This window comes from Habropoda laboriosa, unplaced genomic scaffold (genome assembly GCF_001263275.1).
Source record: "Habropoda laboriosa isolate 0110345459 unplaced genomic scaffold, ASM126327v1 scaffold65, whole genome shotgun sequence".
NCBI classification, from domain to species: domain Eukaryota; kingdom Metazoa; phylum Arthropoda; class Insecta; order Hymenoptera; family Apidae; genus Habropoda; species Habropoda laboriosa.
Genome location: NW_017100254.1, coordinates 450,079 through 464,929, shown reverse-complemented (window position 1 = coordinate 464,929; position 14,851 = coordinate 450,079). Strand labels below are relative to the sequence as shown.

Genomic DNA, 14,851 nt, shown 5'->3' with positions numbered 1-14,851 from the left:
GAATAAAATAAAATTATGAATAAAAAAAAAATAATTTAAAAATTTAAAAATATTGTATTTCAGGTGGCAACACTCTGATGACTGGTTCGTACCAGTTTACACACGGCGTCAGAAAATCACCACAGCAGAAAGACTAATCGAAGTGGATCAAAAGGATGAGAACTACGAGTTCATGATTCACCATGTGATCGATGGAAGGAATTTGGTCCCTGCTACAGGATACCTGATTATGGTCTGGGAAACTATGAGTTTATTGCAGGGAAAATTATACGACGAGATATCTGTAGTCTTTGAAGATGTGAAATTCGAACGAGCAACCACTATTCCTGTTAAGGACAATGTTCTACTGACAGTGATGATTCACAGAGGTAGATTTTTCGTTCAATTTCAATTACAACACTATGATTACAATTGAATAATTTTCTAGGAACTGGAAGATTCGAAATATCAGAGAGATCAACGACTGTAGTAACAGGAATGATTCGTGAGCCAACAAATCCTGAACAAGAGACGATACCGCCCAGGTTCCTAACACCAATCGAAGATGAAGAAGCTCTGAATACCAAGGACATTTATAAAGAGTTCAAAATTCGTGGTTACGAATACACTGGATTGTTCCGTGGATTAAGAAGTGCTTCTATCGGTGGAACGAGAGGACGTATCGCTTGGGTAAAGAACTGGGTAGCGTTTATGGATAATATGTTGCAGATACAGCTTCTGGGAATTGATACCAGAGCTTTGTACGTGCCAACTGCGATACAAAAGCTGGTGATTGATGTTAAGGTTCACAATAATAGAGTTCGAAATCTTACAGACGAAGATAATGGTACGTGGCGCTATTTTTATGAATTTCAAAAAGTACAATTAAAGTACTTTCGAAGGTTTCTTTGAAATTTTTACTTAACTTTTTACTTCCAAAAGTATTCACATTTCTGTAAGATTAATGATTTCTTTTACAGAGATCCCAGTGTTCGTATATAAGGATTACGGCATAATAAAATCCGGAGGAATCGAAATTCGCGGATTGAAAGCCAACGCCATTCAGACTCGAAAACTATTAGCCGACCCGATTTTAGAAGAATACAAATTCGTGCCGCACCGCGATAGAGCTCAAACTTCACTGGAAGACATGATCATATTGTCTACTCATCTTGCCTTAGAGAGTCACATAATAACCAATCCAAAGATACTTGAACTGATCAACCCTGAGGATAAAATACTCCTTGAGGAAACATTAACGCCAACCTTCATTAAAGTGCTAGGAAATCTGCCAATGATTCGTCCAAAATTGTTTCTCGCAGCAGAAACAGAAAGATGCGAAAAATTATCACTCCCTGATAACGTCACTATAGTAAAACCAAATAAACTACCAGAAGATGGAAGTGTTTTCATGGCAATTGCTTATGATATCTGGTTAAGAAGGAGGCAGAATATTTTGAAGCAACTTTTGCTTGCCACTGAAGATCATGGATTCATTTTACTGAGAGAAACTATCGTTGACAAAGAAGCTTTCTCTTATTTCCAAGCATGTGGACTAAACGTTGTATTAGAAAAAAGTTTCAACGATCAAACGTTATTGTTGTTGAAGAAAGAAGAGAAACCTCCTCAGAGAACAGAAGTAGTGTACGTGAAGAATAATGAGTTCAGCTGGCTCGAAAAGGTGAAGCAAACTTTAGTAAATGAGAAAGATGAAAACAGTAACGATACGGTAAGATTGGTATTAGTCGCAGAAGGAGACATGGAAAATGGAGTTCTAGGCTTGGTGAAATGCTTGAGACGTGAGCCTAATGGACAAATAGTGAAGACTGTAATAATTCAGGACAAAAATGCTCCCAAGTTCTCACTGAATGATCCATTCTACGTTAAACAGCTTAACATAGACATTAGTTACAATGTCTTGAGACCAGGAAGAGTCTGGGGTACATATAGACATGTTCCTTACCCAGAATTGAAGCCAATTCCGATTCCCCATGCCTACGCTAATTTAAAGGTACGCAAATACCAATGAAAATTTCAAAAAAATATTAAACCATGATCTAGTTCTTAAAGAACTCTTCCAGAATCTTGAAGAAGTCTTCTAGAGCTGATTAAGTAACTATTCTTCAGGTTAAAGGAGACTTGAGCTCCTTGCAGTGGATAGAGGGGCCAATCCAACCGGATCTAAAAACCGACAATGTGGTCAAAGTGGTGTACTCCTCTTTAAATTTCAGAGACGTGATGCTGGCCACTGGTAAATTAATGCCAGAGGCTATTGAGGCTGACAGATTTAACAGAGAATGTCAGATTGGTTTCGAGTTCAGTGGAATCGACTCTAAAGGACGCAAAGTGATGGGCTTCGTTCAGAACAGGTAATAATCACATTTCAGAAAATTGTTCCTCCATAAATCTGATCGATTAACTGTTCTTCAGAGGTATATCCAACCTATGCACTGCGTCTAAGTTCTCTCTATGGCCTGTGCCTGAAAATTGGTCCTTGGAAGACGCAGCCACCATTCCTTCCGCCTATATCACTGTTTTCTGCGCCTTCTTCAAATTTGGAAAATTGAAGAAAGGCGAGAAGGTGTTGATCCACGTTGGAAGTGGAGCCGTGGGCCAAGCTGCCATCAACGTAGCACTTGATGAAGGCTGTGAGGTCTTCACCACTGTAGGTACACCAGAGAAACGGAAATTCATCAGGGAAAACTTCCCTAGCATAGACGATGACCACATTGGCAATTCTCGTGACACGAGTTTTGAGCAAATGGTGATGAAACAGACCCATGGTAAAGGAGTGGATATTGTTCTTAATTCTTTGGCCGAAGACAAGCTTCAAGCTTCGATCCGTTGCTTGGGCTATCAAGGTCGTTTCCTAGAAATTGGTAAATTCGATTTGATTTCCAATAATAAGCTTGGAATGGATATCTTCCTGAAGGAGATAAGCTTCCATGGAATTATGCTGGACCGTGTGATCAAAGGTACTATTCCCAGCGTGCAGGAGGAAATGTATAATATTGTGGTAACTCGATTGAATAGCAAAGCTATCAAACCTCTGGTAAGAAAATGCTTTGAAAAGAACCAGATTGAGGAAGCTTTCAGGTTTATGGCAGCAGGAAAGCACATTGGAAAGGTGAATATTTGAAGCAGTAGTGTGTTTCTTGAGAATAAATATTGTCCAATTTTGTTCACAGATTTTGATAAAAGTAAGAGATGAAAAGGAGCCACTGAATGCACCAATTCTTGCCTATCCACGATTCAACGCCATTAGAGATAAGAGCTACGTGCTCGTAGGAGGTCTAGGAGGACTTGGTTTGGAACTTGCAGATTGGTTGATTATGCGTGGTGCCATGAATCTTGTATTAGTTTCTCGAAATGGGATCAAAACTGGCTACCAACGTATGAGGACCGAAACGTGGAAATCCTATGGGGTTAAAATCCTCATAATTTCTGGTGTGGATGCTTCAAAGGCGGATGACTGTGAATTTATCCTTAAGTCAGCTGAGAAACAGGCTCCTGTTGATGGCATTTTCAACCTGGCAGCTCTGTTGAAGGATTGCCTGATGACGAACCAGAGTGAAGAGTCGTTTGCAGAGAGCATGAAACCTAAAGCCAGTATCACCAAGAAGTTAGATGAATTATCCAGGAAGATCTGTCCAAAGCTTCACCACTTTGTGGTCTTCTCTTCTCTTTCTTGTGGCAGAGGAACTCCTGGTCAGACTAATTATGGAATGGGTAATGCAGTGTTGGAGAGGATCTGTGAGAGAAGAGTGGAGGAAGGTCTTCCAGGCATGGCTATTCAATGGGGAGCTGTGGGAGATGTTGGTCTTGCTGCAGAGATGTTGGAGAATAAACAGCAGTTGGTGATTGGTGGAACCTTGCCTCAGAGAATATCTTCATGCTTGGAGGAATTGGATAAGTTCATGTGTCAAAATAGGCCTATTGTGGCCAGTATGGTAGTGGCAGAGAAACGTCCCAGTGCTAGTGAGGCTAGCAATATTCTTGAGACAGTGATGGGTATTATGAGTAAGTATTCTTTGATGCTTGATTTAATCCACTTTTGGAATTTTTACGTTGAAAAATTATTCTTCTAAAATTTAGATATAAAGGACCTGAAGACTGTGAGCCAGAGTTCTTCCTTAGCTGAGCTTGGAATGGACTCTATGATGGCTGTGGAGATAAAACAGACTATGGAGAGAGACTTTGAAGTCTTCCTCACTCCACAAGATATTCGAGTATTAAACATAGCCAAACTGGTGGAGATGTCTGCAAAAGACTCCAAACAGCAAAAGAAACAGATGAAGAAGACAGTAACCAAGGCAGAGAATTTGATTGGCATGAATCTACTGATGAGGACCTTGAATGTTTCTATATTAAACACCCAGTATTGCGTGGAATTTCCAGTTAAATGCGGCGAAAAAAAGAACGAAGTCTTTCTCATACCAGGAATTGAAGGATCTGCATCAATTTTCTCCTTATTAGTTCCAAAATTGAAAGTACCTGCTACTTGCTTGCAATTGGGAATATGTGACACAGACGAAACAATAGAAAAGATGACTGATCGCCTTACACCTGTATATATCTTAATCAAAATTCACATTTTAACAATTAAAAGGCTTCAGGATAAAGGATGCAATTTTTTTTTATTCTAGCACGTTTTGGCCAGGAGTAAAGGTCGCAGCGACTTCGTGATCGTAGGTTATTCATATGGATCCCTAATAGCCATAGAATTAGTCAGAAGATTAGAAGCTCACGCCCTAGTAGGTCACCTCATCTTAATAGATGGATCTCCAGATTACATGAAAGCCATAAAGACGCAACACCTCACCTCGCCCAACCAAAACGAGAACCAAAACAAATTCCTCACTGATGTATTGACTATTGTTAAGTCACCTACTATTCTGGAGGTACATCACACCTTCAATATTAATCAATGAACGTTCATGTCACGCGAAACACGATGACTAATTCATACGCATTCGCAGTGCAATTTAGAGTTAAATAACTGCAGCAGTTGGAACGAGAAATTGGACAGGGCAGTGAAACACATGCCTGAGGAAATTTGCAAGGTTTACACACTAGAATCTCAGAAGTCGATTATTTCGTTCATATTTAAACGCTTGAACATGATAGATAAGTACGACCCTACTTCCTTACCACCTCTTAGAACACCTATCACGTTGTTGGTACCAACGGTATCTAGTATACAAGTTTCGGACGATTATGGTTTGGGAAAGGTAATAGATATTGATATTTATATTAGTGTCTAATTGACTTGAATATTTATGGAATAAATTTCTGTTTTTCTTTAGTTAACTCATGGAAGGGTGATGGTGCACGAGGTTGAAGGAAATCATGTAACAATGTTGGATAACAAGAAGATCGCAGCGGCCATCAATGGAGAACCTCTGGATGATAAATTGTAGAAAAAAGAAAAAAAGAATAAACATTCATTCCTGACTTAACAATTATTACTTACAATTTTAAATGAACTTACAATTATTTTGTACATTCGTAACAAATAAATGAAGAACTCAATATTAATGAAATGTTGTTATATTTTTATGCAAAAACTTCATACATCCAGAAACACATTGGACTCACTCATGACAAACGATTAAAGTTGTCACCCAGTCATACGGCAAATTCAATTGTTCTTCATACAATTGCCTTAACATTACATTGTATACATTGTACATAATGTAGAAATAAAATTACCTTGATACAAGACCTATTTTTTTTTTTAACGTTTTATCCATTCCTATGCATTCCAATGTTCTTTTTCCATTTTTTTGTTGTTTATGATTTTCTTTACATTGCATATTTATTCTACAAACCCAGTCAGAAACATACAACATGCACACCAAAACACAAGAAACAACGCAAGATTAATAACAATAGTAGAATTATGCTTGTTGTGTATTAATGATAATTACAATAATACTAAGAGCGATGTTAAAACCATTCGAACGCGTTTGTTAAAGAATATATGCTTTTTTTGTCTTTTTTTCTGCTTTCAGTTAATTTACACACGCAAATTATATTTAGTATAGAAAAGGAACTTGTTCGTATTATTCTTCTGCTTTTTTTTTATTTCTATCCGTTATGATGGTAAATATATTTCAACCGAAGAGTCGCAATGGTAACGTAACTTACGATTAGCCAACTGATAGAGTACTTTGATTTAATAGAAAGGTTTCATACCCATTTATTTTACCATGTTAAGCAAGCACAATACTATCAGATAAAAAATATAAGGTATAACATATTTCCGATTTTTTTTTGTTTGATCTGTCTTCTAATTTACGTACATTTGGAATACGATTATCGTGTTCCCATTTTTTCTAACGATATACGAAAATGTAAAAGCAATATGTTAACGAATTACCTTCATAACTCCATCGGCTCGAAAACTGACGAATTACTCGATAACGTTTCATTTAAATTGGAAATAGCTTCGTTATTATTATTGTTATTATTGTTGTTGTTATTATTATCGTCGGATGTGCTTGGAATTGGAGTTGGTGTGTCCCTGGTTGGCAATATACGTAGATGTTTGCTTGGTGGTTTCCAAAGAACTAAAGCCATGGTGGGCCTCTCTCTGAAAGGCAAAAACTGTAAAGCTTCATCATATTTATTAAAAGAAATTCTATCCTTATTTTTTCAAAATTACAAAAATAATGGAGTATAAAATTTTGATGTATTTGAATTTTTAAACTCACAGTTTAGATAATAAGGAGATTGGAAGGATGGGTTCTTGCTGGAGTCTTCTCATTGTCTCTGAAAGCACTATTCTATTTTCTGATTTAACCTGTTCTGTGTTGGTTGCCTCTGTGTCTAGTTCCATATTCAATTCCTTAGGAGAAGTTGGCGGTGTTTCAGCTGTTGAAGTTGATGGTACAGGAAACTGTGGTTGATAATTGGAACTAATATGCAAATCCTTGAAATGCGCAGTCATTTTTTCTTCTGTTATGAACTGTTTTGTTTGTCTTCTATGTGAAAATAATGAACTGAGTAGTGTGTCAAACAAAAAGATTTTTACATAATGTATTATTGTATATGTTTGAAGTACTCACGTATCTAACAGATCAGGGGCCTCAAGTTTTCTTTTCTGATGAATAACTGGTTCAAAACTGGGTCCACCAGTGAACCTGACTAACTCTGTTTGCTGGAGAGATGGCACACTCCATGGTATTGATATTGGTGGCACTTGTGGCATTTGCATCCATGGCCCAGGTTGTTGTGAAGTACTTTGCTGACCCATCATATGTTGAAATATGGAAGGAGGTGTATGAAGATTTGATCCTCCCATTACATTCTGAACCACAGGAGGGCAATACATTTAATACTGCATAGATAATGCTAACATATTTAAAAGTAACAATCGTTTAACAATCTCAAGCACAACAATATATCCTCGAAAATTTACAACACGATATATTCTCGATTTGATTTTTTTCTCAAAACGATGCATATAGCGTTCCCTTATTGTAAATACCACGTTTACGAAATTCAACGAAATTTTCAACGAATATAGTCTATTATCACAGTATTCTCTTTAATCGGTATTCCCTTAAATCAATACGTGAAACTTGTAAATAGTAAGTTGTCTACTGTCATTTGGAGCCACTGGGAAACTCGACAGAACGTGCTTCAGTCTTCGAGTTGTGCGTCGTGACAAGCAATACTTGCAAGGAATTTCACAAAAGCATTTGTATTGTGTAACGTACGCTTTTGGCACAAGTCTCGAAAAAAGGAATGATGCACGAACCCGTCTCGAGACACCGTCACACAATATTGAATCCTTGAACTATTTGCCAGACGCTAACCTCTATTGTGCTCACTTGTCGCCTGTATCGCAAATCAGGAAATGCAGCCGCACTTATGTGTTACAACACGTAACGCGCGCTATCGTGATCACAGATCTGGAATGTTACACGCGATGATATATTTATCTGTACCGCTGGTTTATAATACTAGAATAGACCCGTTCAAGAAGAATCGCGTAGAACTGACTGTTTGTTTTCGTCTCTCACAGTATCACGGATAGATCCAACAGTCGTTTACAACGTGGAAAAATTTCAACGAATAGTCGCTCGATAGATAATCCCCGTGATCGTATCTCCGTTCCGTGAATATACGCGAACGTCACTGAGATCGTATGTATATACAGATCACGGGATCAACTGTACAGAGACAATAACATTCACTTGCTGCTTTAGTCGACCATACATCTAGGTTCTAAAGCTTTAAACTACGAGTTGACTATTACGAGAGCGTTTGTGCATGCGCGCCAGATCCGCGGCAAAACAAGCTTCCCTAAATGTCTGGAATATTCTCGCACACGCACGAACCTATGAAACAAACGTAGGAATACCTGTGATATATTTCTTAAAAAGTTAAATTGACCAGCATGACATTGTGTATATCACAAAATGACACAATTCCACGTGAATAATTTTTAGGATATTTACTTTATAGTCATTTAAAATTGTAAAATATCAAATTTGACAGTTTATGAAGTTCTGGCTATGTTTTTAAATATTATTTCAATCTTGTAATATGTTTTGTACAATATTAGAGATAATTTAGCAACTCTGTGACATTTTGAATGATTCAATGTATGAATAGTCCAATTGTAATAATGCGCTCTAGTAAATGCGCAATAATTTTGGTCACTGGCGCCTAGATATAGGCCACCACATGTGCATAGGTTTAAAAGTATTATGTGCTGCCTTTGTACAGGCTCTTAAGCGAAAATTATGCAAACCGTATTATATTCTATGAATCAGTCGTAATTTTGCCTGATGAACAATACAAATTTGCATAATTTTCTGGAATTGTTATTTTTTATTATGCTTCTAGTAAGAAATAAAACATGAATGTGCTGTATTGACAATAAATTATATAATCCAAGGTCCAAGATTTTGCATTGTTATTTTCGCGATAATAAAAAAATGTTGAATCATTTGAAATACCCACTTTTATAATACAAGAATGCACATTTTGAGCCCTTATTTTACAATCGAAAATCTACCTTCCACTACGCTGCGCCTGCATTTTAATTTGATAGTAGTCTAAAACCTGTTTAGCTGTAAAAGGTCGGCACGTGAAAGAAAGAAAAGAAAAAATGTTCCCTGTACCATTATTCCCATTTTATTCAGGGCCCAGTTTCACCTTCCTAATCCTTCCGAGAATCACGGTCGATATCGAGGTAACCAAAATACCTCGAACCTCGCTCATTTTTTATACAGAAAGATATTTTAAAAATCACCAAAAAAAAAAGAAAAAAAAAAAAGAAGTTGATATCCCCTCAAAAACGGAGATACACGAATCATTAAATTCTCGGTCAAAGTTTAACTAGAAAAAATGTGTGAAAAAAATGGTAAAAAAATTAATCGTCTGAAAAAAGTGAAACCGCGCTAATCAGTTTTTCCCAGTGGATTCCCAGCTCGAGCAGCTGTTGCCGGTTCGAACGTACAATTGCGTATGCAAATGAGGCAACGAACAGATAAAACTTTTGCTGTAAATCGTCGATGGCATACATTCGTATGCGCCTCCTTGAAACGAGTCTTGACCGTATGGAATATAAACAAAAATAAATGCACAAGTGACAGCGGTTTCAAATGTGTAAACTGTCCGTTCAGCATAAACGATCCTTTCTTTCAATTATCGTTAACGAGCAATGAAATTAAAGCATCCGTAATCTGAGCGAGTTATAAACTCGCGGATGAATGACACGTGATCGAGCTCAGAGCTGGGCGGTCTTTAATAAGTAACTTGTAAATAACGTTGCACGGTTACGAATTGAAAGTGGTTTTTCCACGGACGATTCCTAATGCTTCAATGAAGTCAGTTCATCACGAATCCGCTTATCTGAATGCGGATACACGCGAGGAAAGAACGTTCATGTCGTGTGTAAACACGAACTGCACTCTGATGCTTGTGATTCCAGATACGCACGATTCCTTGAGTCCTCGGACTGAATGTGAAATTTTTTTTAAAGAGGAGAAAAAATAAACCAGCCATAACGGTACACTCGAAAGTGAAGCATCGAGAATCGAGGAACGATCTTAACGATTATACATATACGTGTTTACATTGAAAAATCTCTGCAAGAGAGTTATATAATTTATGTCGCGTGAATGAATCGATAACGGTAATTGCAATTGTCTTTAGAAGTGATATTAAATCACTTTATACTTCGGAGGAAAAGATTCATGTTGCACTGATAGCGATGATACATGAATAGATACACAAACTTTCGTGTAGTTAAGAAAACACGCTTGATCCACGATGAACCGAGTTAAAGTGAGAATATTGTCGCATGTGTGATTAAGGAGTTTTTTCACTGATAATCGTTTAGCGATATCAAAACTGACACAGTTCTAATATGATTACACAAGATATCACATTTCATCGAATTTAAAAACATAAGCGGTGGAATGTAAATAAAATGCCATTTATCGGAAAAATAGATCCACATGTGAAACAGAATCTACTCTTCTATACTAAGACGATCATCCAACGAATTGGATGAAAAAAAGTAGAGAAGCTTAAACTTTTGTGTGATCAAAACCAGTGGAAAGGACACCCATTATATTCGTACAGAAAGTATTATACGATTCAAATTACATCTTTTATCACATATCACATATCGGTAAAAATATATGTGCCAATGCTTATGAAACTGGTATAAGTAAAGAAAAACCCCAAAATAGAGTTTATCACTTATATCGTATTGCACCGATCTTTTCACAGAAGAGTATTTAGTGAAATATTTCGTTACACAATGAAAAAATATTTCGTAATAAACCTAAAGGGAAAATTCTAAATATCTCGAAACGAAAAACATCTGACTTGGGCCACTTTCGTAATACTACGAGATACCAAACTGAACAATCGTTCTTAGGATCTTAATAACTTCGTAACGACTGTTTATGTTTGCTTCATACTCACAATGTATCCTAATACTTGTGAATGGAAGTTTATGTACACACAAACTTGTAGTTCGATCGAGGGATTTCCCTTTCGAAAATCGTATTAATAATTACACAGGGTCTACCTATCTACCTGGCGTCAGATTGGTATTATCTGTTCACCGTGAAGGCAAGGAAACAAGCGTCATTGGCCGCGGTCGCATCTCTCGGCGTGGACACGTGAGAGAGGCGAGACATCGAGACACGCAGAGCGGTCCGCAACAAATATACACGCTGGTGGTGGCCGTGTAGCCGGTTATTATGTGGCCGATATGGCTTCAAGGCAATTAATACTATTGTTATGATTCAGAAGAGGCACACAGAGAGAAAGAGAGAGATGGAAAGAAGAGAAGAGAGAGAGAGAGACGGGTAACGTGATGTGCGGCTCGATGCAACAAGCGGCGGTTCAGTGTTCTACCGTAAAGACTCGCGGCAGTTCGCTTCCGCTCCCGCGGAACGAGTACCATTCCACGCGCGCCTAAACGGTCTCTCGAAAATAACGTCTCGAGAAATGTACGGTCGCTTGGCACCCCGAAAGTGAACGCAACTGACATTCAGTGCCGTTGGAGAGTACACGTTAAAACTGTCGATATGAGTATGGTCGCGATTTGGTGGTACGTGTTCTTCGAATTGTAACATTTTGACGATAATCGTCGAAAAGAAGAGCAACGGAATGCGGTGGAGGAATTGAAACATATGATAATCGGCGGCACGGTGATTGTGTAAACGTGTGCAGTGACTCAATCCTCTGGAAGGGAAACAATGGTAACGTCGGAGGTTTCTGACAACCTTGCCGCTATTCTTTGACTCCTTTAACTGATAGATCTCGACGGAGGAATTATGTCGAATAATAATTTAAGCTCGATGGTAGAGAAAGACACCTCCAGCAGGAGCAGTATTTTAATTCAAGATGAAAAAGCATCTGGTGAAAAATATGGAAAAAGTAACACGATGTCTATGTATAGGAGTAACGAAGAATTATCAGGGAAATGTAGCAAATCTACTCAGATTGACTTCACGCAATTCTCTCACGGTAACCAGAGAATAAGACCAACTTCTTTAGCATATTTTCCTAAGCAGTCACAAATGAGCGAGTCTAGTTCTTGTTACAATTCGAAGAGTCCTTTATACCCGGTTCAAAGTGAGCTTGTTCTATCGCCAAGGAACAGACACAATCGTTATGTAGCGTTAGATATGAGATCGATGGGTAGCCTTCCGTTTTCAAACAGTCATATCTCAGCGAATAATGCATCGTACACATGCTGTTGCACTTGTGTGGGATCACCTGTGCCACCGACGTCTTCTTCTCATCACACAGAAGAACAAGATGGTCCTGAAGGTCTCTCTTGGAGGAGACTTCACATGAGTAGAGCTAAATTAAAAGCGACAGCGACCACGTCGGAACTGTTGAGTGGATTCGCGATGGTGAGTAACTTGTTTTCCAGTGGGATGTCTGTCGCGGCAATATTTTATTGTCCACTTGGAATTCCTCTTATGGCAGTACGCTTGAAGATGATCGATTGTCCTGCTAAAGCGGCGATGCGTGTTCCTTTTAATGATCTAATCGTCGATGCTTGTCGGCGATTACGCGGTTAATTTTCATAGAGAGGTAGACGTGCTGAAAAATTCAGCTGGCATTAAAGATTAAAAAACATAGATAAATAAATAAAAAATAAATAAATAAAAAAGAAAAAGAAAAAAAGCATCATCATCGATGCGCATTGCACTTGGAACGGCCAGTTAATTTTCCAAGAAAATCTGTGTTTGTATAACCAGAAAACTCGCGGTGCATTACACAACGTTTCCTGAAAATCATTAAACAGACGTGGACGACAATTCTGTGTAATCTTCACCTGATCTACGATTATATAAGACAAATATCACTTTCTTTAACAATAAGTCTCGCCGTTCGTGACACTGACAATCGATTTTACAAGAGTACCTCGCCACCATCTCCCAAATCTCTCAAGATTCTTCTCTTTTCGAGCAAAAACAAACGTATAAATCCACCGTACAAATTAACTCGCGTTGCTTCTCAGAAATATCTACCTCTTTATTGTAGGGTATTAACATTCTATCAGGCATAGCTCACATTCTCGTGTTTTTCTTTTTATCATTTCAGGTGGCTATGGTCGAGTTACAAATAAACGAACCAACCGCGGTGCCTGAATGGTTGTTTGTAATGTTCGCTGTTTGCACGACGGTCCTAGTATCAGTTCACATCTTTGCTTTAATGATAAGCACGTATTTATTGCCTAATATCGAGGCCATCAGTAAGCTTCAAGTGTCTCGACTCGTCACGGAGTCTCCTCATGAAAGAATGCGTGGCTTCATCGAACTGGCTTGGGCATTTTCCACGGTGTTAGGGCTGTTCCTCTTCCTCGTGGAGGTTGCCATACTGTGCTGGGTGAAGTTCTGGGATTACTCGTTTACTGCAGCCACTGCCAGCACCATCATAGTGATACCTGTCCTCATAGTGTTCATCGCATTCGCCGTACACTTTTATCACTCGTTGGTGGTGTACAAATGCGAGTCCTCGGTGAGCGATATGAATGAGTTGGAAAGCATAAAGAAGAATCTGGACAATGTGACGATGGGGCAAAGCAGCGTGTAACACTCTATCGGTTCTGTTTTTTTTTTTTTCTTTCTTTTGTTGTTTCTTTTCTTTTGTGGATTCTGTAAAAATTACCATTATCATTAATTGTTGTGTCATTCTGTATACTAAGAATAGGTCATCCCATACTGTACAATTATCTTGACACACAACTTACTCTGAGGTATTATAATTGTACTTAACAAAAGGCGTATACATACATATATTGTAGTATAAGAGTGATGGAAAAAGAACACATGTAATTTTATTCAATAACTTTACTTATTCGACAGGAGCACGCGAAAATGCTCGTGCCTTCATTATATATAAAAATGTACATAGCTGTACACATGCAAGTCGAGAATTGCAACAGTACAAGCAAAGTGCTCTTACAAGTATATTAGCTATATTTTTAATTATAATTCTATTTATGACTTAACTTCTCCCGAATTTTAAATATGTGCTTTTCTCTCTCCCAATCATTTTTCTTTTCCTCTTTTTATTTCGTATCTCTATATATATGTATATAGAATTTTTTTTAATTCATTTCGTCACTTAGTTTGTAGGAAAACTGAAGGACAGTTGAGTGTGTTATTTATGTACATGCTTCCCGTTCCGAAAAAATCTTGTTATCCTAGTCAAATAAATAATCCCATCAGACTTGTGAAGACTCTCGTTAGAATCGAAGCGTGTGGCTCGTTACGTACATTTCGTTTATCTTTTTTTTTATTATTACTATTATTAAAAAAAAAGGGGAAATATATATGCGCGCGCGCGCGTCTGTGTGTGTGATTTTATGCACCTTTCATTTTCACCATAAACTAAGTTATAATGTTATTTACGATATTTTCTACAATTATCGTTACTATTATTATTGTTATTATTCTTATTATTATTATTATTATGCTTTGAATTCTGTTTGTACATTAAAGAAAAAGAGACGATATGAATCAATCAAAGGAAGAAGTGTAATTAATTAAAACAAGAACGTAATACAATAATTTCCCTGCGGGAATGTTTTCGTAGATTTGCTGCCCGCGTAAACGAAAGCGTTGAAAACATTTTATTATTGCACAATTACCGCTGATCATACGCAATTTCTTTTTTATCAATCAAAAATAAAATATTTTTTAACTTAAATCTAAAATTTGTTCTGACGAATTGATCGAATGACAGGGTATACGTGATATACTGATCGTAAGAAATGGATACATGTGTCAAGTTAATAGTATGTACATTGAAAGAAAAAAATCGAGAGGTACACATTTATGGTAAAAGGGTCAACCCTGTAACGCAATGCGCCTTA

At 37.6% G+C, this 14,851-nt stretch overlaps 3 protein-coding genes across 7 annotated transcripts in view; 2 read left to right on the top strand and 1 right to left on the bottom strand.

Moving 5' to 3' along the window:
* LOC108572208 (fatty acid synthase-like) overlaps positions 1–5,399 on the top strand; it is a 9,229-nt gene extending 3,830 nt beyond the window's left edge. The window contains exons 10-19 of the mRNA XM_017934408.1: positions 64–368; positions 428–826; positions 960–1,990; positions 2,107–2,348; positions 2,410–3,106; positions 3,168–3,999; positions 4,075–4,547; positions 4,626–4,880; positions 4,959–5,210; positions 5,286–5,399. Coding sequence (XP_017789897.1) covers positions 64–368; positions 428–826; positions 960–1,990; positions 2,107–2,348; positions 2,410–3,106; positions 3,168–3,999; positions 4,075–4,547; positions 4,626–4,880; positions 4,959–5,210; positions 5,286–5,399 — 4,600 coding nt within the window. The remainder of the gene's footprint in view (positions 1–63; positions 369–427; positions 827–959; positions 1,991–2,106; positions 2,349–2,409; positions 3,107–3,167; positions 4,000–4,074; positions 4,548–4,625; positions 4,881–4,958; positions 5,211–5,285) is intronic.
* The window catches only part of LOC108572478 (putative uncharacterized protein DDB_G0271982), a 21,725-nt gene extending 13,616 nt beyond the window's left edge, over positions 1–8,109 (bottom strand). The window contains exons 1-5 of one of the 5 annotated variants that reach the window (XM_017934721.1): positions 7,990–8,109; positions 7,803–7,898; positions 7,050–7,291; positions 6,696–6,965; positions 6,362–6,574 (exon numbers count right to left, since the gene is read on the bottom strand). In XM_017934721.1, the coding sequence (XP_017790210.1) occupies positions 6,364–6,574; positions 6,696–6,965; positions 7,050–7,285 (717 nt within the window). In that variant the 5' untranslated portion in view covers positions 7,286–7,291; positions 7,803–7,898; positions 7,990–8,109 and the 3' untranslated portion in view covers positions 6,362–6,363. Of the gene's footprint in view, positions 1–6,361; positions 6,575–6,695; positions 6,966–7,049; positions 7,292–7,587; positions 7,672–7,703; positions 7,712–7,802 lie in introns of those variants that run through there. The other 4 variants (XM_017934720.1, XM_017934722.1, XM_017934719.1 and 1 more) reach the window with 4 other exon arrangements.
* Positions 8,110–11,449: 3,340 nt separating this feature from the next.
* On the top strand, positions 11,450–13,566 carry LOC108572392 (calcium release-activated calcium channel protein 1-like). The gene is made up of 2 exons (XM_017934627.1): positions 11,450–12,377; positions 13,075–13,566. The coding sequence occupies exons 1-2, from the start codon at positions 11,793–11,795 to the stop codon at positions 13,564–13,566; spliced, it is 1,077 nt and encodes a 358-aa protein (XP_017790116.1). The 5' UTR covers positions 11,450–11,792.
* The last annotated feature ends 1,285 nt before the right edge of the window (positions 13,567–14,851 follow it).

Excerpts from the sequence above, each read along its gene's own strand:
- LOC108572392 (XM_017934627.1), top strand. The coding sequence starts at position 11,793 with ATGTCGAATAATAATTTAAGCTCGATGGTAGAGAAAGACACCTCCAGC. Across the intron at positions 12,378-13,074 it reads TGTTGAGTGGATTCGCGATG|GTGGCTATGGTCGAGTTACA; the intron begins GTGAGTAACTTG and ends TTATCATTTCAG.